The sequence below is a fragment of the Perissodus microlepis genome, chromosome 23 (genome assembly GCF_051167445.1).
Source record: "Perissodus microlepis isolate ML-2025 ecotype Zambia chromosome 23, ASM5116744v1, whole genome shotgun sequence".
In the NCBI taxonomy this organism is placed as follows: Eukaryota; Metazoa; Chordata; class Actinopteri; order Cichliformes; family Cichlidae; genus Perissodus; species Perissodus microlepis.
This window is the reverse complement of record NC_140482.1, coordinates 23,393,632-23,418,212: the sequence shown is the minus strand read 5'-3', so window position 1 is coordinate 23,418,212 and position 24,581 is coordinate 23,393,632. Positions and strand designations below refer to the sequence as shown.

Genomic DNA, 24,581 nt, shown 5'->3' with positions numbered 1-24,581 from the left:
GGACTTATTGTGGTGCTGTGATATTTCCACTGTGGGGCACATTTGGCTGCAGTAGGTATATTTAATGTAATGGATGCCTGCTTTGATCCGGCGCTTTGCTCTGCACCTTAAAAGGGTACCCGTGTCTGAGAGTGAGACTAATGGTGGATGGGAAGTCCTGGTGATGAACACCAGAAAACTTCATCTGTCTGAGTCATTGTGATAATACCTGCCAGCTTAACGCCTCTGCACTTGCACAGATGTGACATTTCCTGTTAGTGTTTCTCATACAGTAAAATTCTAACTGGGTTGTAGGATATTTATGGCCATCTTCCTGCTCATCCTTTACTCACCTTTGCTTTTCTAGGTGCTTTACATAACTATTGTGTGCCACAAGACTCATATAAAATCACAGCAGGGAGAGAATTAGGTTCCTCTGGAAAAAAAAATATTTATAAGAGATGACTTTTTCTAGAATTGTGAGGCGAAAGATAGAATTCTGGTTGTTTTCCTCTTAAATCTGACTTTTTCCTGTCAGAAATCTAAAATTTTCTAGTAGAAATCTGACTTTAATCTCAGAATTCTGAAAAAAAGTTATGGGTACCCATCAATATATATTTTTTATTGGTCATAATCCTGAGCAGGTGTGCTGGAAGTGTTACACTAAAAGACAAAACTGGAGTGTGAGAGTATGAGAGCTGTTGATTTTTTTAAAAAAAATATTATTGTTGGCCTGTTTTTGACTCTCGCGTCTGGTGTGGATGCACATATATATTTATTTTTTTTGCTTTTTTATTGGGTTTTGTTCTAGGCACATGCTTAATAAGCAAACCTTGAGAAACTAGTTGATGTTACGCTTCAGAAAAGTCTCAAACAGTTATTCCAGTGCTACTCATGGATTCAGATTGATTTATCTGAAGTGTAATTATGGATAACATTTGTAACCTGCCAAGGGACTGCATATATAAATTGTCTTTAAGCTAACTTTGCAGCAATGCATCAAAAGGCAACATTTGTTAATATTGCACATGTTCCCTTTCAATTAAAGTTTAAATAAAAAACAAAACAAAAGCAGCTTACTCTATACTCATCAAAGCAATAAGCTTATGCATTGCTTTTCAGCTGGCAGCTGGTTTCCAGTACTTATTTCAGGCCAGTGGTTGCCTTGGTAACCCGGTCACATGTGCTACTTTTCCATTGGAAGTTGCTTTAATTTATTGTTAATTTGTTGCCTCAGTGATGGGACTGATAATTCCAACAGCTATGTGGCGAAGTTGGTGACCTTCATTGACATTGGATAGTCTCTCATTGCTGCATAGCTGTTCATACACTCTTTAGTAATATTCGATACAGCACTAGTTACACATTTTAACCATCCACCATGTTTTACTCAAAAGGGTTTTGAAGGACACATTCTTCAGGACCTCGCGTTTTTCATGACTTACCTGGTTAAGTAAAGGTTATACTTACTCACTGCAACATCTTGTGCTACTAAGTGGTTTTATACAAAAGTAAAGATTGTCACCAGTTTCCAATTGATATCTCGTCAACACATAGATGTCTTTCATTAATTTTGGATGATCTGGATTTTAAAGTATTTTGAAACAGTAACAGTAACAGTAACACACTTATGTTAAAAGTCTACCTTTAAGTAACCAGGTCGTGTGTGACTGCTGCATATATTTGCTGTCTGCTTGGAACAATCATTCTCACCTTCTTCTTTACAGTAATATATGTAAATTCCAAAGCAGCTCAGGAAGTCTGAACTCATAGCAGAAAGCACAGTGATGTTTCCTCTATAAATGAACTATAACGAGCTTAAAGGACAGAACAACACATTTGCGTGGGAATTTTATGTCTTTGCATATCTAAAACCTTTACATGTGGTTTCTTGCTGGAGTATCCTGAGGCTGTAAAATGAAAAGGAGAACTCCAGGTTGTAACTTGCAACCAATCTATGAGGTCCACAATGACACTGAAAACAGAGCACGTCTGAAATTAAATATAAAAATACAATATATAAATGTACAAATAACTGGTGACTTTAGGCCTCACCCCAAGTTTTACAGTGAGTGATACGGTTGCCTGCTGAGCCGCTGAACGAGCCGTCAGCGTGGGTTAAACTCTTCCCCACAGGCTTGTGAATGAGCTCGCTGTGTTATGGTGTCGGAGGCCAAAGTTGTGCTGCTGAGAGCTAAGGCAGGCTGCCAGCAGCATGAAGCCGGCCAGCCGCGCTCACTAAAGCTGTCATAACTCAGTTTCCAGCCGTCCCGAAACACTGTGCAGGCGCAGGAACCAAAGCAAACGGAAAGCACGTTTGGCTCCGTCTCGCCAAAATGTCATTGTTAAGATATTCACTGAAACTGTGAGCAGGGAGCAGCAAGATCACTCTACCTGCCAAACGCGGTGAAATATTTCCATTCTTAGAAACGAGGGGAGGAAAGCTGGTGATGTTTGAGAAAAACTACTCAAAAAGAAGCAACACATAAGGTATCTGTCTAACAGGAATGCTGTCTAAGATGCTTTCTTCATATTCATCTTCTGTGGTTGCACTCAGTCCTACAAATATTTAGTTTTCTGCAAATCTGTTACCAGGTTTTTGGTATCGGAAGGTTTTGATTGGTTTGTTTTGGGGCTTTGTTAAAGCTGAGTAAAGATTCAAGGTTGAGATATTCAACACATGCAGCAGATCTACTAATTTCTGTTTTAAGATCTTTAAATCAGTTTTGTGTGTGTGTGGGTGAACAATTCCTCTCGTGTCTCCCTATCTTTGACACCATCTGTGGTAGTTTCATGTTGAATAAGTAAGCTCGAAGTTTTTATGTTTTTGAACGTAATCTTTCACACCATCAGATCAGTTTTGTCTTCAGTTTGACTTGTTTATATTATAATGATTTAAAAACGTTCTGTTACAAATAAAACAGTCTCACGCTGCAGGTGAAAGAACAGAAACTTGGCAAAGTCATGAGATTTTATTTTATAGCGATTACATCTTTATTTTCATGAGAAAAGGTCATCTTTTTTTTTAGGCATCGAATTTACTCATCTGTTACACGTTTTCATGGTCGATGGTCTGGTGTCTTTTTATTAGCTCCAGAATGAGAAATGTGCAAAGTGCAATCATGTAAAGTTAACCCAGAGAGCCGACACATCTGGGCCTAATCCGGGCTTCTTTTGGCACTTGGCGCGCTGGCGAGTGTCGTTTCTCAAAAACAGAACATCCTTGACCTCTGGCTGCGTTGTGGCAGCCATGCTAACCCCATGTTTATGCAGCCATTCAAGGCCAAAGAAAACTGCAGATGTGGGCCACATCTGGGCCAAACATTCACTTCTATCTGGGAAGCATCTTTGACTGGTTTTCCTCATATTTATTGCTCACATAAGGAAAATATTTTTGGCTATCATTTAGTCACTTTTGCTTAAATGTTTATTTAAAATTAACAGATGTCATAGTTGACAGACTCCTTGTGAGTTTTTTTAAGTGCTTATGTCAAAGTTTGACTCCAGAATAATCGAAAGTTTAAGCAGCTTATTGATTTTTATCTAAAGTTTATGACTTTCCTTTAATTGAGAGCCCCCGTCTTCCCAAAATGTTTTCAACACACCTCACCCCCCCCTCCCCAAAGCAGCTTCTAATATAAATCACAATGGAGAAGTGGGGGAGGTGGCAGTGGCAGCGGCGAGCGAGTCGAGCCGGGGTTTTCCATTGGTCCATTTATCAGTGGAAGTGGCACATTAATAAACACATCTCCCCAGAGGTGAGAGGAAGTAACAGAGATGAATATGGCTGCCAGTCCTGAACGGCGTCATACGAGCCGCTGCCGCCATCACCGATAACAGTAGGAAAAAAAAGAAAACCTCACCCCCACCACCACCACCATCAGCATCAACCTGGGCTTTATCTGAGCTTCATCTGGTTAAATGTCCAAATTAGCATCCAGCAACACCGGCCGCCCCTCAAACAGTAACAAACCACAGCTAAGATGTCCCTCGAAATGTTTTTCCTCTTCTGTGGATTTGTTAGATCATCATTCAAATTCCATATGTCCCAGCATAAAGGTGCCTCCTCCTCCTCCTCCTCAAGTCTTTAAACAGGTAACACATGCTGCAGGACATACTTGGAAAGACCCTCCGAGCCCCATCGTTAATAAGCACGGCAGTGAAAGCAAACAAAGCAGAATCAATTGCTTGCTGAGCTCCTCGCTGTCGCAGGAAAAGCTCAACGTCAGAGCCTCTAGTTTCTGAGCCTTGGTGACAGGAAGTGAACCAGATGTGCTCCAGGAGTCCCCCCAACTGTTTCTTTGTAAGGAACAAGGACAGATTTTAACATTTATCTTACCAGCCCTTTTCCAGGCAGCATTTAGTGTCAGGTATCCAATACAATGCTTTAATGTGCTTTAATTAGCTCTGTTTTTGAGAACATTAGAGCCACCGTCAGTGGTGGAATAAACATGGATAAACTCTTTCTTTAAATGTAAATTTCTTAAACGTTCCCATCTTTGAGGAAGATACCAGCTTCTTTCACTGTTATTATTTGGTAATTTGATGTGCAAAAATAAAGGGCAACTTTTAAGGCTTCCATTTATTTTTGAGCAGCAAACAGATATGGCTGTGTGCACTATGTAGACTAGCCTAAAAACAGCATGTTGCAGATTAAGACCAGATTAACCTGCCACATTGTAGTCATTACCAGGGTTTCAGAAAATGTATTTGAATCTTCCCAGAGGCTAAGCTCTATACATGGTAATACCCACCATGATGTCACCCATGAGCTTGTTAACTCATATTTTGAAGTATTGTCTTCAGCATTGGGCTGTTTTTTTTGTTTTTTTTTTTAAATCCAATTCACAGGGAAACGAGAGGGTAAAGCTCCACATTATCAGCTAATAATGCATATCTGAGTTTACCACCATTTCATTGACAGAGCTCAGAGATTCCAAGATTGCAGAGAGGGAGACACTGACACAAGATTTTTTAGGGAAAAAAAGAATTGAAAAGTTTATGAGCGGTAACAGATGTCATTCAGGGTAATAGTGCTAATTATAAATATTGCTAATACCGTAATTTGTCAAATAATTGTGCTAATCTATGTGATGCACCGTTATAGTTTATGGGTGCAGCTTGCTAACCAAGCTATACCAACCAGCATTAGCTCATAACTTCTTCCCATCCTTTCATTCAAATGAGGTCTGACTCAGAAACCCAACATGGAGGTTGTTCAGTCTGCTCACTTTAAGGGTTCACCATGCCAGAAATACATGGGTGACATCATAGTGGCTACTGACATCTTTTATATACAGTTTGTGGGGATTGACTCACTCTGACTTCATAGGAAAAAAATATCTATAGTCTCAGACTGAATCTTTTAAAATCTGTTTATTTACTTATGTCACATTAAACATTATTATTTAACCATAACACCTAAATACAGTCAGTGTGCTTCTCATTGTCTTCTGGACTAGCTGGTTAGGAAAAAAATTACAATTAAGCATGCAATGAGTTCTGTATGTCCGCCCAGTGTTACAACTTAAAGAAAAAGGAAGTTTGGAGCCTGTTTTACCTGCTTGAAGAAGAGTTTTGTTGTCTGAATTTACATGTCAGAGCTGAGATCGATCAGATGGTTCTGCATACATTTCCTTGCAGTTGAAATCAATTCTTTGTAAATTGCCCTCATTTAGCATCGTGAAGTCCAACCCGGACTGGGTGATGTTTATCTGGAGTAATTACGAGGAATTATTGCGGGAAGATTGATTGGTCGTGTCTGAATCTTAATGAGGTCGCCACATGTGGGCAGATGTGAGAGCTGCATTGGATTTCATGCAGACACATGTTTGGACTAAAGACTAAAGTTGTGAAATGTAATGATCAGACAGCTGCAGAGGAGGCTAATTCCCTGCTTCACTCTAAGGCCTGTGAGAATTGAAATGAGGGTTTTTCTCCAAAAGAAAACTTGGGAAAAAAACATGTATTTGTCTGTAATTTAAGCCCTTCTCATGTTAATTTTTTAAAACAATAAACAGCCAGTACATGTTGACCTCTGTCAAACTCTCCCAAATCCAACCAAGAAACACATTGATAAAAAAATTTCCCTAATTTTTCTGATTTACGCAGAAGTCAGTTTTATTGATTGCTGTTTAAACAGCACCAAATACATGTCAACGCTGTGATGCTGGGGATATGTTTCCCTCATTCTTCACTTTTGTGTCAGCCCATTAAGGACACATTTCATTGCAGTGCATTTGTATAAAATACAACCCCTTACAGATGGTAAAATGACCTGCCTGTGAGTATCAGGCATGTCTCAGTAGGATGAGGCACTTTGGGTACTCAAAGATTACACACATCAGCCGAGCAACAGCATTCACCTTTCAACCACCAAACAAACAGTTTCATATAGATGCATGTAAATTATGGTTTAACTACAGTTCTAAATGTGCCATCAAGGGACTAAGTCCTGTTATTAGCATATTAGCTTCCTTGTAAGAAAAACAAATTATTTACTGATGCTTCTTATCTACATGGACATAATAAATGTGGGGTCCTTTGTCCATTCGCTCAAATTGATTGAGTGCCATTCTGATGACAGCTGTTTTTAGATTAAAGGCATTGACAGGACCTGGAGTGGCTCTTGGTAGATTATTGCAAACTGATCACCTGATGCAGCCAACAGGTGATTAGTTTAGCACGGTGAAAAACACTTCCTGCTGTTGTACTGACATAATTCTGTTAAACCCAAACTATCATAGAGTAGATAGAAAACAAAATCATAATGGAAATAGCCACTGTGATGCTAGCATTGGCTTCTGAACTTCAAGTTCTGAAGGGTCAGTGTCAGTGTTTTAGTCTCTGTGTTGGCTTTTTCAAGACAGAAATGAACATATCAGAATGACAGGGTAAGTTATCAGCTAACACAGACACCGATTCTTGCTAATTAAAAGCCAAATAAAATCAGAATTTTACTAAAACTGGAGGGATGGTCTGTTAGTACAATAACCACACAATAAGCCATATTATCTGTCAGATGATCATATGAAAAGTGCACCAGAAGGAACAAACTGATCGCAGCCTATAACTGTATGCTGATGATCTGATTTTATTTATTACCAAAATTAAACAAATCCTTTTAAACTTGGTCTAGAGGTCCATTCAGGAACATAGCAGACAGTTAGCAGCTAAAGCCCCTGTCAGTCAAGGCGGCACAACCTCTAATAATGCCGATGTCATGGTCCTGGGCAATGTTGGCCCAGTATTCGTAGTTTTCGTGTGTTTTGTATTTTGTTCTTTATTTATGCCGTGGTTCCTAGGTTGTTCTGTTAAGATGTTCCTTATTTGATTACCCCCGTGTGCCCCTCTGTGTATCTGTGAGCCCTCGTTTCCCCTCCTTGTGTCTTATTCCATGTTTTCCCCAGCCCGTTATGTCCGTGCTCTCCCCGTGCTCTCTCTCCTCCTGTCTGAACCTCTGTGTACTTCCTGTTTTATTTTGACAGTCTCTCGTCAGTATGCATCATGTTGTGTTCACTCCTGCCCTGTCTCGTTACAATTATCTGTGTCAGCTGTGTTCCCCGTGTGCTCCCACTTCCCTCGTTAACCCTCTGTGTATTTATGTCCGCGTCTCCCTCAGTTCAGTGTCGCGTTCTCCCTCATGCTGTGTGCCCCTTCGTGTGTTTCCTTGTGAGTCAGTTCCTTTATAACGTCACAGTTCATATTATTTTGTATCGCCTTAACTTCCGTCAGCAATAAAACTGTGTTTTGAGTTCATTCCTGCCTCCGTGAGCTTGCGTTTGGGTTCTCATCCTGCCTGCACACAGCCTAAACATGACAGCCTTAATGCAATTTAAATAGGTGAATTATAAAAAACAATTATTCCCCTGTATAGTTGTCATGAGGGCAAATTAACTACATAGGCTAAAAATGTTTTTTGTATTAAGATGTAAACACATTTATTTCTGCTCGAACTAAAGAAATTAAGTTGGACATTTTAACTTTTGGAGCCCACCTCTAGTGGACATTAGCGGACCGGTTTATTTTCACCTTTAAGGTGTTGCGGATAAATACAACAAAATAAAGCCAGTATTGGTACCAATAAAACAGAAGATTTATTCATAACACATGGGAAAAGACCCAGGGAAACCGAGTTAATGATAAAAATGATTAAAAGAAAAACCATAACGATAAAAAACGATAAAGCCCCTGAAAACCATACATTTCACACCCGAGCCTCAACTCTCGTGGCCCGGTACCAAACGACTGGTACCGGTCCCCCGGGGTTGGGGACCGCCTACTTAGACTGTACAGTAAAGACAGTTTTCATATAATGTTATGCAAATCAGCATCAGCATGCATAACTGTTAAAGCCAGGTGTCATCAGTGTTATACTCTATTCCCTATGTAAAGACAAACTGAAACCCAACCTGCAACTATTTGAATTCTTCCTCCACTGAAAGTGTTCTTTACTTATTTTAGGAAAGTAGGGAGTTGTAAACCGAAATACCCTGAAAACATGGTGATTCTTCTCAGTGTTGTGCAATCAAACAACAACTAACCCCCTCGACCCTTCTCCATTTAAAATTTGTGTCACTGGGACAGATCCAGTCGGATGTAGGTCACTTATTCCAGATGATTGCTTCTACAGTGCAATTCCTGCATCCTTGAGGCTTGAGTTTATTGTCTAATATCTACAGTAATATCTGCCAGGCTCTGTTTGTGTCAGTGAAGAGATAGTTTACTATATTCGCTGTGAGCACTTATTGATAGGGCTGTTGTGAGTCCGCGGGGTTTTGGGTGTCACAGCGATGCTGCAGCAGCATCCATCACAGCAAGCATGCACTTCCACCCTCACCGCTTTAATGCCTCCACCCCAAAATAGCACAAACAGCAGACACAGGCTGATTCTAAGTAGACTGCATTCAGGTGGAGAGTGACTCGTTAGATTTAAGAGTCTTTCCTTTAGACTCCTCTCACTGCTAACCTACATGTTACCAGTGTGATGGATAATATCACCTGTTCACCCACCTGTGTGTCATCCACAGTGTCGCGGTTCTCAAGCCCCAGACTGACGCCGCGGCTCAGCAGGAAAAGGGCGCTGTCTATCTCGCCGCTGTCCGACGCCAGCATCGACCTCCAGACGATGATCCGCACCTCGCCCAACTCCCTGGTGGCATACATCAACAATTCACGCTCCAGCTCGGCCGCCAGCAGCTCCTACGGACACCTGTCGGTCGGCGGGCTCAGGTATCCGCACCCACACTGATGTCAGATAACGTAACACCTGGATCTGTCACTCAAAGGTTCAGATCCACTGAACTTAAACCTTCTCATGAGACAAGTTTTGATTCTTTATCTCAGTCACTGAACCCTTGCAGTGTTTGATCGCCTTCTCAGACTGAACAGGTTTATTCCAGCTCAGGTGTCTGATTTTCTCTCTCTCTCTCCTGATTGGTTGATATGTTGCAGAAGGGAAAAGCCACAAAGTTTTTTCTTCTTTCTTTCTGATTTTTGTTTTTAATTTTATTTCCTCAAATAATTAAAGAATGGAGGTTAACTGCACAGTAAACCAAAGTTTAATTTATTCATTGTAAATATAAGTATCAAGTTTTTATGTTTACCGCTGAGATTCTCTTTTATACAAAAATCCTTTATACTTGCAGCCCGTCCTTCCCCTTCCCTCACCCCATCAATCCCATGGCCTACCAGCAGCTCCTCTCCCAGCAGCGAGGCCTCAGCGCCTTCGGCCACACTCCGCCCCTCATCCAGCCGCCGCCCACCTTCGCCACCCGCCAGGGGGCCCTCGGCCTCTCCTCGCTTCCTGCCTCCACCCACAACAGCGACCTGGTATCCAAGGTACAAAATATAAAGGGGCAAGGGTTTGATTCCACTTCGCATCATTTTCTCCATTTCATTGCCCCTCGCCGTCCTGCTTTCCTGTGTGCTCTGTCATGTCCTCTCCAGTACAGGAGAAAAAAACAAATTTACAGAAATGAAAGAGGAGTTTGTGCTAAAGGAAGCTGTTCTATACCTTTAAAACCATCAAATATGGTATCACACAGGGATAAATGTAAGGACCAGTGCACTTTATTTTAGAAGTACTGCAAGTGATTTTATTAATTCATTTAGTTTCTACACAAAGTCATATTTGCTGATAATTTTAGGTTCAGGTTAGTATCAGGATGCAGGTTAGAAATTATTTTTGTATTGTGTGGATGTTATTTGATGTCTGCGCTCCACGTGCTCTGGACCTTTTATGGAGTTCTGCTTCACAGATGGCTTGATTGAATTATTGATTGATTGATTGATTGATTGATTAACTGGTGTGTGACTAAAATTAAACACATCCACATTTCTGAGGAATGCTCAAAGCTGAGAAATTAGTCTAAATTTTTTTCCCGTAACTGTGATTCAGTTTTTTTCCCTTTCAATATATTTTCCATAGACACATATAAATATGTGAAGACTATAGAAGATGCTGTCATATTGATTTGGACAGAATTTAGCAGCAGTTTCTGTTAGAAACAAGTTCAAATAATCTTAAAGTGAATGAGAGCTTTTGGTTTTCCACCTCTTTTAAAGACAAAATGCTTTTTAAAGATTTTTTTTAAAAAAAGTTTTTGCTAAAAAAGCCCTACTTGTTCTTTTTTGTTTAACTTGTCACATAGGACCTGGTTCTGGATTCATTTTTCAGAAGTAATAATCCAATTTCTATTTTTTGTCGATTTTCAGCATTAAACTCTTTTTATTTGTTGCTAATTATTTTTTCATTTTTGTACTCAGAGTTTCTGGTAGTCGCTGCATTTTCCTTCTATAAAAGTCATTTTTTAAGCACATTTTCACTGGTTCAGTAACATCAGCTCTGTTGACACATTCTTATAAGGCTGTTGTTAATTTTCTATTTTGACTAAGCAGAAGTAAAATGTTTATTCTTACAGTATGACAGCTTTTTAGGTGGAAGTCATATACACACCGACATCTGAATACTGTCATTACTGGATATTGTAGATTTCTTATACATTTTTATTTCTTTTGCCGTTTTAAAAAACAAGACTGTAAACATCTGCCTCGTATATTTGAATCAGTATTTAAAGTTCTTCAAACAAAAGACAGTTTTGTCTGGTTTGAGTTTAAATAAACAGAGAAAATAATATAAGTTTAAGACAGCTGTAAGCTGACAGAGTTTTGTGTACTCGAAGCTTTCTGGATGATTGAAGCCTCTGATTTCTGTGCGGTTGCAGGAAATTCCCCCTTTTTGTTCCCCAGGTATTTTTCTCCATGCCAGCTGCTGAAATAACTGTTTAGCCAAACCCTGAATTTTGCAGCTCCGGTTTCCAGCCGTTTGTTCTCACTGTAGATTTTATTTGTCATCATCCCGCCCTCCGCTCGCTCACCGGGTCACGGCGCTCGCAGTGTTTTGATTTGCGGTGTCAGCCTCCGCACATGCTCGCAGTGTCCCCCATGGTTTCTCTGTCTAATCTGGTCGTCTAATCTCGGAGTCTGGCTCAGATTACAGATGTTTGTGTGAGAGGTTAGGAAGGGCTTCGTGTAGATCCTGCAGAAGGGAACAGGGGCCGGTGATTTGCCTTGTGTTATATTTTGAATTGGATTTGCCTTTTTTAGAGACTTTTTCAGCTGAGAATATGAATTACTCTATGATAAATATAGAAATGTTTGCATAGTTTAATTTTTGTTCTAGTGGGGTTTTGTCTTGGTTGCTTGTTGTTGTTGTTGTTGTTGTCACTATTTCATTTAAATAATATTAAATCTACTCCACAGGGTGACACCATATTAATGCAAAAATTGTTAAATTTCAAGTTAAATGCACTTAAAGTAAGTTAGTGTTATTTATATAACCCAGTATCACATGTAAAGCAGCATAAAAACAATAAATAAATACAGTAAGAAAAAGTATTAAGTTAGAAAGTAAGAAAATTACATATTAAAACAAGCAAAAAATAAAGTAAATAACAATAAATATATACACAAACAGAAGGAGAACAGCAGATAAATCACTCAAAATAGTAATATTGTCCTCCACGGGCTTCCGTACATTTTGAACTTTAGGTTACAGTAACCCTCCTGTAAAAATATGATTATCGTGCAGGAGTAACAGGATTTTTACTGGAGATAAACTTTTACTTCAATTCATTTAAGATGTTCTTGCATAACATCTAAAGGTGTCTGATCCTGAATCTTTCCCCTCCTCAGAACCACAGAGGCGACTCGGCCGTCAGCAGCACAGTTGACCCCATGAACACCAAAAGGTCAAAGGTCAAGCCTGAAGCAGAAGGACTGAGGCCATCGTCTCCCTGTTCACCGGTACGAAAGAATAAGAGAAAAATGTGTTTTACTGCTTTAAGTTTGCATCAGGGTTATATGGAGTAAAATGACCTTTGAGTTAACTGAGACTTGAACTGTAAAAAGATAACAATTTGCTCAACAGCACAAAAAATTTGAGAATATTTCGGAAAGTCTGAACGTAGTTTCAGGAGTGAGTACTCTTTGGAAAGAGGCATTGTGTGGAAAGACGGGACTTAGTTTTGAAAGAAACTTTGGCGCCATTCATTAACAATGCTTTTAAAAAAGTCACGACCTTTTTAATGAGTAATCAGATGTTTGTAAAATCAGGACCTTTTTTGGATCATGAGGTGACATTTTTGGACTGTTTTGAGAAGCGTGGGAGTTTGGACAGGAAAGTGGGAACATTTGTTTGCCTTCACTCTCTGTATCCTGATCCGTGGCCCCTGATGCGCCACAGCCTCCTGTGACCTTCTTGTAAATCGCATCTCGGATACAGAAAAATTCCACATGATAAGAGCTTTGCATCCATTCGTTTGGCTCCCCCTCCCTCTCCCTCCGCGGCCACTGTAAACTGTGCCAGAGCACTTCATTTTCATGAAATATTGGCCGGGCTTTATTGTCATGTGAGGAGCCTTTTCCTCTTCCTTTTGACAAATTTGCGGCTTCTCTCCGATAGCAAGGCAGGTTTGGGCGTGATGCATGGGGACGGCGGTGCGCGCAGTCGTCTTGGGGCCACCAGAATTGATGAAGATAGCGTGCGTGGGGCAGAGACAAACATGCTGCAGTCAGCACCTTGTGTGTCAGTGTGTGTGTGCGTCTTTGTGTTGGTGGAAGTGTACCAGGAGCCACGTGGGACAAACTACGTGTCAGTTTGTGTCTCAGACATGTGTGAGCGTCCCTGTACATTTGTCTTGGTGAGGACACTGAGCAGGAGAACATTTTAAACAGTGACACTTCCAGGAAGTGGGGACATCTGAGGAAAGTTTCAATTTTTTACAAAGTTGTGAACTGGAAAGTCTGGGAATTTTTTGGAACGCGAATATACATATATATATATATATATATATATATATATATATATATATATATATATATATATATATATATATATATATATATATATATATATATATATATATATATATATATATATATCAATCATTTGGTTGGAATGATTGATCACAACTCTGGGACATTCTTTGATTTTTGTCGAAGTTGTGAAAGGAAAAGTGGGAACAATTTTGGAAATTCTGGAAGGTTTTTAGACAGTGAAAACTGGGGAAAGTGGGGGCGATATTTAGAAAACTGGGGAAGCTTTTATCAAACTGAAAGAACTGTTTGAGAAACACAGTTTCTCAACAGGTTTACCAGATTTGCCGCTGTTGAAGATGAGCCCGGACGCCTGATCACACACTCAGAAACACAAAGCTGACAATGTGAGATTTCAGTGTTTGGTTCATTTACGTTCACGCTGCTGAATTACAAGCTAACGTGGAGTTGTAAACAGAAGTCACGCGTGTGTGTTTGTGGTTGAGGTTGTCAAAACAAATCTGATGCCAACCTCTTTAACTTCAGTGAAGCATGATGGAGCGGTGCGAGCTTTAATCTGTAATTTACCATCTCTGGTGTTCGTGGCAGGTAAAACATATGAACAAACAGCTGAATGTGACTCCTAACAGCTGGGCAGTAAACGCTTCCACATGTGCTTGGTGCAAACAAGCCCTCAGATGAAGGCGAGAAAACGTACTTATTTCAGTTCAACGTAAATAACTCTCGGAGTTTTTCATTTATATTGAGAAAAATAAAGGACAGCTTGACATGTATTTAACAGTGTTCGGTCTGGATTCTCTACAGAACCATCACAGTGGCTTGTTGGACCTGAAGGATGACGTGGATCGGGACGATTGTAAGCAGGAGCCCGAGGCTGTTTACGAAACCAACTGCCACTGGGAAGGCTGCACCAAAGAGTACGACACGCAGGACCAGCTGGTCCACGTAAGTGTGCGACTGCAAAAAAAACACCATCTGCAAACTGATAAATATTCTGACATCTCAACACCTTTGCTAACCTAAAAGAAATGAAGCTGACAGAAAGATTTGTCCTGAAACCATAAAGATCAGGCCAATGAAAACCCTATCTGCCTGCTGAATAAATACCATATGATCAACGTAGCTTCTGAAAACTCAGATAAAGATATTAAATCTAGACTATTAGAGTTTGGTTTGGCTCAGTTGTGGTTAAAAATCAACCAGTTTGAATTCCAACAATGAGAATGTCAAATCTGAATGTTATTAGTCATTTTTTCTTGCATCATTCACACATCATGCACCAAGCACTCATTTAAAACAAAAGTAAAATATGAAGGTCCCAGAAAGTTGATTCTGTTCATCTGGACATAGCGTTTTCAGTGGGGGAAGATATAAAATATGATAGATAACTGCGACTCAAACTGTATTCTATATGAAACTCTGTTGTTGCTTAACAGGTTAAAATGACTCCTGTTTAGACTGGTGACCTTGGTTGGGTTCCTCTTGTGGCAGCCAAACTGTGGTCTCCTTAAACCTGACCAACCAGCAACTGCAAACAAAAATTAGAACCATAAAAATTATGATCGTCACATATTATATACAAACCTCAGTTTCCCTGTGAACGTCCAACACATTCTTATGCCACAGCATGAACTACTGCCATTCTGGCAGATACTGCTGCTGACGAAGAGAGAAGTACTGCCCATGATTCAATAGCTTGTTGAACCACCTTCAGCAGCAATAATTTGAGGTAATGGTTTGCTGTATGACTTTATCGGTCTTTCACATCATCGTGGAGTCAATCTTCTTTGCAACATTACTTCAGTACATTGACTTTTGCCACTGAAACACCTTTATCATTGTCTTTTTCAGTCATTCTGTTGTATATTTGATGCTGTTCTTGGGATCATTGTATGCTTTACCCATCAAACAAAAGGCTCACATTTGACTCTAGAATACTTTGGTATACAGAAGAGTTCATAGTTGACTTGATGACTGCAGACTGCTGTGTTTAGTTTTGTGCATTACGACCAAACGTCTCCATTATGGTCTGACCTATCCAAAGGACATTGTTGCTGAACTCTTTTGTTTTGTTCAATGCAACATTATAAACCTAAGCTGTGCTACCACAAAGAAGCATGAGCAGCACCGACCCTTCCAAACAAGCCACACTTGTTCAGTCTTTTTCTAAGTGTGCTGTCATGAGCTTTAACATTCAACATGCTAACTGAGGCCTGTAGAGTCTGAGATGTACCTCTTCGGTTTCTCTGAGTATTGCACGTCTGATCTTGCTGGGATTCCCACTCCTGGATAGATTGTAGTATTGTGTTAATACACACCTGAATGGTGCACATCAGAAAACTGACAAAACCTCTGCTTTTGTAGAGGTGCTCTAGCTTGATGATGATCAGTTAATCGAGCTAATTTACTTTCTCACTTAATTTCAGTGGAAGCAGTGAGCTTGTTCTTAGTTTTTCACAGGACAGCAGAGAGTCTCCAGTTTTGCAGATGATAAATCATTTGAAATTTGGCCTGCTAAGTTACCAGATGGTTTGGATGGCTAGCTGACCTTTTCCACTCAAGAGATGGAATACTAGTTTTAGCTTTATGGCTGTAAAAAACAATCTGCATTAGCTGTGTTCTCCTACCTAGAGAAATAAGTTAACTAAATATAACAGCAACATTACTTCTATACAAATAAGAGTTGAACGTAGGTGTTGTAATGTCTCCTATTTGGTCTTGACATTATGAAGCTTCAAGTTTAATGCCGACCTTACTGGAAGACAACTCAGGATCAAATTTGATACTGAAAATGAGAAAATCTGCCCTGAAACAAGGGAAATAAAATCTTTTAATTCCTAAAAACTAAATGTTGACTTTCTCTTCCAAAGGTCAGGAATGAGCTCTTTGATCATCTACGTGAACATCTACCTGGACACTGAAAACAACCTCTGTGTTCATTCAGTTCTTGTACATGCTTGTTTTGAGTTTTTCCTCTGGCTGCCGAGCTGACCTCCAAACCATCATCGCTTTCATTTTTTCCCATCGCAGCACGCAGAGTCTTGGCTGAAAGGGTCTTAGGCATTCCTCAGTTGCAGTGAAGCAGAGAGAGAAAAGAGGCAGCAGAGTGAGGAGGATTAGTGAGGGTCCTGCAGGGCTGGGAGGCTGCTGTCCATCATTCATTAAACCCCGATTCTTCTGTCCATCTGAGGAAAGTCTCACATAAACCAGCTCTGTGACTGTTTACAGACTTTTAAAGCTGCTATGTGTGGCATTTTCAAACACCGGAGCTTCGGATTCAACGTGATTCTGATGCTTTGATCGCAGCGCTGTAAACAAATGAGTCTGTGGTCGAGGTAATTGTCAGCTGTGCCCTTGTTTTTTACAAATCGAGACCACATTTCCTGTAAACTTCACTAGATCCTATCCTCTCCCTGGCAGAGCTCCACTCATTTGTTTTCTTTAGATTCAAGGGTAAACATGTGAGGAATCATTTTTCCATTGATCAGTAACATGATCAAAACCTGTGCTCACTGGCTGTATCTGCATACAAAGACACAGCACGGAGGTGGAAAGTGGATGGATACACTAGTCTTTACCGCGAGATATCAGCAGGTGACTCATCCTAACACCACTAATATCAATCCTGTGGCTTCTCAGAGGAATTTGGTTAAATCAGTACTTTATGTAATTGAAGGAAGTTTTTTGGGGGACTTGTCTGAAATAAATCATGTAAGCATATTTCCCAACATTGCTGGCAGCTTATTTAAAGGAAGAATTCATCCCAAAATCCATTTTACATATTTTTCTTCTGATCTGTAGTGATGCTCGTCCATCTAGATAGTATAGGCGTGAGTCGTTCAGTTTTTGGGACATCAGCAATCTTGGCTTTTTGAAACCAGATGCTTGACTTTAATTTGGGATCATAGTTTACATCATCAAATCACCAACCTTCTGATTAGCAGATGACCCAACTTTAGTCATAAATACATCAATCCTCAGACCAGTAAACACAGTGATATTCTTAAAAAAAACCTAAATTTGGACTTATTCATTTCCATCAAAGTGAGCAGTTGGAGACAGCCAGAACAGTCACAGGTTCACCACCCCTACTTTATGCTCTCTGTTATTAAAAATCCACAACTGTGTAGGGGCTACAGCATGTGGGAACTATTTTCTTTCACTGTCTACATCCACTACACATAGGAAGATTGTGGCTCACCTAAAGGTGCACACGACATCCTTACACAGATATATGCACGATTCCTTCTGCGCAGTGACACATATAGCAAATGTTATTCGGTAGAATAAAATAGTTGATGACTGTCGTGATTTCTGAAAAGAGACAGTCATCGGGTCTTCAAGTGCATTTTACTTTAACTATACTGGTGAAAAGGCAGAATTTCTGACAGCTGATAGCTTTAAAACGGATACCAAATCAAACTAGAGCACGAGGAAAGAATAGATCATTTATTTTGGGGTTGAACGGTCCTTAAAACAGGAAGTCAAGCAGTTGTAATCACGAAAATAAGTGTGTGTGTTTGTGCAAATATTACAACAAACTGTCTTCCGCTTGGGTTAGATAATCAGGTAAGTCAATAACCTTCCACGGGAGGCTCTATTGAGTTTTTGAGGGCATTTTTTCCTCTCAAAAATCTGTTAAAGCAGGAATTAATTTGAGGTTTCAAAGACACATAAGAGAGAAAAAGGTGAATTTTGAAAACACTCACAATAAAATGATGAAGCTTGTCGAAAATGCTAAGAAAAAATATGATTTATTTTAAGAAGAAATGGTTTTTAGTGAGCTGTCTGATTTCGCTCTTTAACCCATGTTCATTTCCACTGTCGCAGACAGTCTACGTATTCCCAATTAGACTTTCCTCTGCTGCAGCCTTCCTTTGAGATTTCCGCTGATAAGATAGATTTCCACAGAAACATTAAACCGGGAACAATGTGAGAGCCTCTTAGTGGACAGCTCTCCCCAGAAAACCCTCTCATTTCTCTGTGTGTGTGTGTGTCCCACAGCACATCAATAACGACCACATCCACGGAGAGAAGAAGGAGTTCGTGTGCCGCTGGGAGGACTGTTCGCGGGAGCAGAAGCCCTTCAAAGCTCAGTACATGCTGGTGGTTCACATGCGCCGACACACGGGGGAGAAACCACACAAGTGCACGGTGGGTAACGGATGGCCTCTGCGCCCTCTTCAGGCTCCCACAGGGCCCCTCATGCTCTCTAAACATCAGCAACTGCACATATGCACACATCTGGAAAACACACAGATTTCTTTTCCTCTTACTGAAGCATTCATCATTTTACTGTCAGATTAAAAGAATTTATACCCCACACAACATCTGTAAACCCCTGGTTTTGACCCAAACCCCAGTTGATGGATTTATAAGCTGTAACAGTATATTTAAGTTTTGTTCCAAAAAAGTTGCTAAACTGCTGCTTTGCAACCAACTGGTCTCCAACTGGTTTTTCTGCCTGTGTGACTGAAGGTTTAATCATAATTATGATGCCAGTCTCACGATATGATTTAAAGTCTTTACTTGTATAAATAGAAGTGAATATCTACTTTTAAAGTGCCACACAAATATTAGGATGTCCACTATGAAGGCCTTGTGTTACCCTGTTGGTTATTTAACTGTTTATCAAGACAGTTATCTGTGTTTTGTCTTTATTTTTTTGCTGCCATTTGTTTGTTAGAGTCACTTAATTATTTCCTGTCTTCCTGTGCAGTTTGAGGGATGCTCTAAGGCCTACTCCCGCCTGGAGAATCTAAAAACCCACCTGCGCTCGCACACCGGCGAGAAGCCATACGTCTGTGAGCACGAAGGATGCAACAAAGCCTTTTCAAACGCCTCGGACCGGGCCAAGCACCAGAACCGGACGCACTCGAACGAGGTACAAAAGACTTCTCCGCTCACTGAAACTTCACACAGACTCTCTTATGGAGCTGCATAACAAATTCTCTCAGAGCGCTGCGATTGAAGTGGTGGAGATGTGAGGCTGCAGGTAGTGACAGCAGTTCACCTCCACCTCAGGTGAGCTGAAGGCTTCACGTTGGGCAGCAGGTTTGTTCCTTTGTGTCTGTACGAAGTGGTGCCGGCACCCTTTGTGTCCCCCTGTGCAAGTCTTGCAGACATTTGTGAGTAAATAATGAGGTGGAGGCATAATGAGCTCCACGGCCCACAATGCATTAGGGCGAATCATGCTTGCTGCCCCTACAGGAGCCAGACCACCTGCAGGAGCAGAAAATGAATCCTGGCAGTGTTTCAGAGCGCTCAGTGGGACTGCAGAGTGGGAATTCGGCATCGCTGCAACAGCCCACGGTCACACTGAGCTGCTCACATGCAGCTCAGATACAACTCAATAAAAACAGGTCTACAGCATTAGAGAGGGAGTTAAAACCTGCAGGTTGCCTCTGACTGCTGAGAAATCCCAAAGTCACTGATTGTTTCTGCTGATTTCCTCATTAAACGTTCAGTGCTAACAGCTGTTGACAGCAGATCCGCACAGCCTGCTGGAGTCACAGTTCACTATGTACCCTCACAGTGAATATGCAGCCTCTAATGACTGTATATATAAAGATGGATGTGGCCACCATAACATTTGGGAACTGCAGTTTTCGGTAGTTTTCAGTCTTTTTTTTCGGCGTTGAATAATTTTTTCTCTGCACCTACAGAAACCTTACGTATGTAAGATCCCCGGGTGCACCAAGCGCTACACTGATCCCAGCTCTCTCAGGAAGCACGTGAAGACAGTGCACGGCCCTGAGGCCCACGTCACCAAGAAGCAGCGCAGCGACCTGCCACCCAGGCCACCGCCACCCCGGGAGAACAGCGAAAATGAGACGGGTCCAAGAGAGCGAACCCACAGGGAAGACAAAATATTGGATAACAGCTCCCCCAGAGGTGTGGAGGACTACCTGCAGGTCAAATCCATCAAGACAGAAAACTCTATGGTAAGACCGCTCAAATCTGCACACACACACAGGCGCACAAAGTTAGACGAGTTATGTACTGCATGCTGACTTTACTACACAGCTTTTGAGTCTAACAACTCTAGTATAAACCTCTTTTGTTTAATGAAGTATTTCTCTTATTTCTCTTCTTTTAGTCCAGCATGCCTTTTTGTTCTAACCTTTCTTCAGCTTCCTGCCTCATTGTTTTCATTTCTCTCTCCTTTCTGACTTTCCTTATGGACAGACCTTACTGAGGTGAGCTCATCTGTGGCTTATAACTATTGTACATTATTTAAAGTCCTTTTTATTTACCATCTTTCAACTTCCTTCCTTTCCATTACACTGATCCACTTCCAAAATTACATTATGACCAAAGAACAGCAGCTTCAAAGTCCCAAACACCTCCAGGTTTATTCTCCCCACTCTTGTTGTAAAGCCATCTTGAGTTATGCCTCATTACCCTCTCCCATTCCTTTCCTCATTTTCATTCCAAGGTGCCAGATTTCCTTGTAATGTTTTAAAGTGGCCGTGAGCAATATTTGTTCAGGCTCTTTGAAGGTCTTTCAATTTTTTTTTTAAAACACTGGCTACTTTTTCATTAATTTTCATTCCATTCCTTGTACCTGTCCATTTCCAGAGGATTGTTAACTCTCAACAGAAGAAACAGTGTTGTGTCTACACCAGGGTTGTCCTTGATCCAACACAGCTGATTTAAATGGCTAAATGACGTCAACATGTCTTGAGGTTCTCCAGAGGGCTGGTAATGAACTAATCATTTGATTCAGGTGTGCTGACACCCTGTGTCAACACACCTGAATCAAACAAGTTAGCAAAGAACATATTTTGAATTGCATCTTTGGCCACTTTATTACGAGCTGCCTGTCACATAAACATATAATTTATGTGCCAAAGACAGACCAAAAAAAATAGAATTTTTGCACCAAGGTGATTCCCAAAGAGCTATTAGCTGAAAACTTGTCATAACCCATCATGGTGTGCAGTGTGTCCTTGAAAATATTAAGATGTATCTGGCCCTTCACTGAAGCCTCATCAGAAATGGTCTCAATGGAAGTTTGGCTGATAAGAAGCCATTTTTAATGAAGGGAACCAAGCAGCAGCTCTGATAGAGTGATGAATCCAAATAAAAAAATCTGTGGTGAAAATCATTATCAGTATGTACAGATGTGGTCAGGAGAGAAGTACAACAGTGAGTGTCCACAGACATCTGTAAAACACGGTGGAGGCTCTGTCATGGTTTTGGGCTGCATATAACTCAGTGGTGTTGGAGATCTTGTCAAAATTGATGAGATATGAACAGAGAAAAGTACCATCAAACTGTGATCCACCATGCAATATTTTTTGAAAAGCATCTGATTGATATAAGCACCTTTTTCAGCATGATGATCCCAAACACACTACCAGTGCCGTAAAAGAAACCCACGGTGCAGCACTATCAGTCATTAATGAAATGGAAAGAAACCTGCCTTCCTTTCCAGCTCATTTGAATTGCCGTATGCTTTATTTCCATTTACGAGTCCAGTTGTTCCCCTTTTCCTAGCTAAGTCTAAAGAAATGATGTGAGGCTCAAGACTTTTGCACAGTACTGTATAATCCAAAAATGGTCACATTTCATAAACCGTTGATTTATGCAAGTGTGTAATAGACTTGTGTGTAATCACGTTGAGTCAGGTTCAGAAGTTTCGTTTTTAGCAACTGCAGTATAATCTAAAAAACTTGAAATACTGCTAGAAATACTTTAAGTCTCATGCTTTTCTTTTTAATGCTGGTATTCCAGCAAGACAAACAGAGCATTTTATTGATAAAACTGCAGTTTTTTTTTCACTGTAATTTGCTTGATAAGACTTTGTAACTTGCCATATATTTGCCATTTTTGCCATAGGCTATATATACAAAATGGATGAAGCCACTACCCAAAAAATAAACTCTGTAATTTCACTCATCAAAACAGCCAAATATGTCAGATAATTGCATCTAAAACATGCCAAAAGGCACACAAAACACAAACATGGTGGAAAGGTCAATTTCATTGACTCCAAAGCACTGGGCTTAACCTCTGGCATGGGGGCTGCTCCTTGATTAACGTCTGAGAAGCCCTGCCCTATTTCAGTAACAGCTGTTTAAAGTACCAAAAGTCAAGAAGGACTTTAATCATTTTCAGGGTAGAATATTAAAAACAACTCTACATTGCCTAATCTCTTATTGAAGTAGCTTTTCTTGTTTTGTTTTTTTTAATGGGGTTTGTTTAATTTGTGTAATTAAATTGGAATTAATTGCATCCAGTTAGTTTCTGAGATTTTAGTCATCTGAAACAAGCAGGGAGTTATTTATACATGACGTTGTTATCTCGTAATGGTACTACGGTGTACATTTTTCCATTACACAGAATTACATTCACAGCAGAGACCTATCAAACACCCATCACAGACCATGATAAAAGTCACTCCTGGATGAATATTCAAACACTGGGAATTGGTTGTGCAAACTGAGCCAACCAGCAAGCTGTGATCAAGACAGCTTTTTTAGCAGCGAATATATTAGAGACTGCAAGGAAACAGGCCAGGCAGTGGATATACACCGTCTAATCATTGCTGTCCTTAGTCCGACTGGAGAGGTTTGTCATCATGTTAAACCCTCTGTTAACTCGAATTTGACGTAAACAAGACTAACATTGAAAGATATAGTTGTGAAGGTAAGAGAACAACAAGCTTCACCTAAATGCTTGAGCAGCCTCCACCCTGACAGTTGATTTTTTGGAGAGGGAAATGTGATCACATGTTGTGATGATTGGCCCGGCGCTCTGGCTCAGGCTCAAGCAGCCTTTCATCCTGCCCATTTCTAATTCACAGACAGACTAAGACAGTCTGTAATCTGTGGTGCGCCCCCACCTCTTCACCCCCATCCCCAAAAAACACACTCATTATTTACAATTAAGCTGGGGGAGGATAAAAGACTCACTGATTCACTGTTTTTCATGCCATGTTAACCACTGTCCCACTTTTGTTCTACTACAGAAAAACTGTTTTTAGGACAAACTATTGTGTCTCTTTCTGTTTTGCTCATGTTCTTTTTTTTAAATCTCATTTTCTGCATTCTCTTTCTCTTCTTTCTTCATAGATGTATCAGTCCAGCCCTGGCGGTCAGTCATCATGTAGCAGCGAACCATCACCACTTGGCAGTGCCACCAACAATGACAGTGGAGTAGAGATGGCGGCGCACAGCGGGGGGAGCCTAGGGGACCTCAGCACCCTGGATGACCTGCCATTTGTGGAGTCCTTGGGCTTTGAAGATTCCACCAGTGGGGTCGCAGCGGTGGGTCTTCGCTTTAGAAAGCAATTCAGCACCAGCCAGCGCCTGGAGCATCTCAAGAAGGAGAAACTGAAGACAGTGAGGGACTCCTGCCAGTGGACCAACAACCCAACACCACCTGTGGTCCTCGGGACGAAGCTCCCACCCATACTGGCAGGCGGTGAGTTGATAGAAAGTCTAGATTAAAGCTGCTTTGACAGTTATTCACTTCACTTCAACCTTTCATTAAAAATATAGAATCTTTTCCATAGTTAACACTTTTCTTAGGTGATTTGGTTTCCAATCCAAGAACTAATTAGTAAGCAGGTGGACACTTTACTTCAATGTTTCCCACACATGAATAGACTTGGACAGGACTTTACTTGGACAATCCTCCTATAACCGTGCAGAAGAACTGAGTGTGAAGGTTGAAACTGTCAGTTTACTAGATCCATCTTTGTTCCATCCTCATCCATGGCCATAAGCTGTAGGTAGAAACAATAGGATCATGGATACGTGCTGAGCTTCCTTAGCACTTTGTCTGAGACCAGCTTTGGAGGTGATGAGCTCAGTCATTTAGGAGAAGATTAATAAAATGAACATGATTACATGGAGTCCTTCCCTGGTACCCAAAGTATCTGACTGGACACCTGAGAGAGATGTTTCAAGTATGTCCAACCAAGGCAGACCCAGGGATCCTTCACATTATTCAGGTGCTTTTCCAGTTCTGAGTGGTAGTCCTTCTACTCTGGAGGATGGAGGTTTATGCTGCTGTGCTGAACTCACTGAAGCTGCAGAACACAACAAAGGACTTTCATCTAGACCATGGACTAGAATGAGAAACTGCCCAGTGAGCTATCTGAATATTGATCTGTTTTTTATTGCGGAAAAAGTATATGTGGTATTACTTGTGGCATTAATTGACGTAGAAAGAGCAGGTGCACCTTCTTTCATATGAACACATACACCCACTGCCCCCTCAGATAGAATCTAATTCAATGAAACGCACTACAT

The 24,581-nt window shown here is 40.7% G+C and overlaps 1 protein-coding gene across 1 annotated transcript in view; it reads left to right on the top strand.

Moving 5' to 3' along the window:
• The window catches only part of LOC146361485 (zinc finger protein GLI2-like), a 98,690-nt gene that overhangs the window by 71,209 nt on the left and 2,900 nt on the right, over positions 1-24,581 (top strand). Inside the window, exons 6-13 of the mRNA XM_084922024.1 lie at positions 9,009-9,210; positions 9,627-9,819; positions 12,175-12,285; positions 14,122-14,262; positions 18,322-18,471; positions 19,037-19,201; positions 19,983-20,261; positions 23,397-23,748. Of these exons, the coding sequence (XP_084778150.1) occupies positions 9,009-9,210; positions 9,627-9,819; positions 12,175-12,285; positions 14,122-14,262; positions 18,322-18,471; positions 19,037-19,201; positions 19,983-20,261; positions 23,397-23,748 (1,593 nt within the window). The remainder of the gene's footprint in view (positions 1-9,008; positions 9,211-9,626; positions 9,820-12,174; positions 12,286-14,121; positions 14,263-18,321; positions 18,472-19,036; positions 19,202-19,982; positions 20,262-23,396; positions 23,749-24,581) is intronic.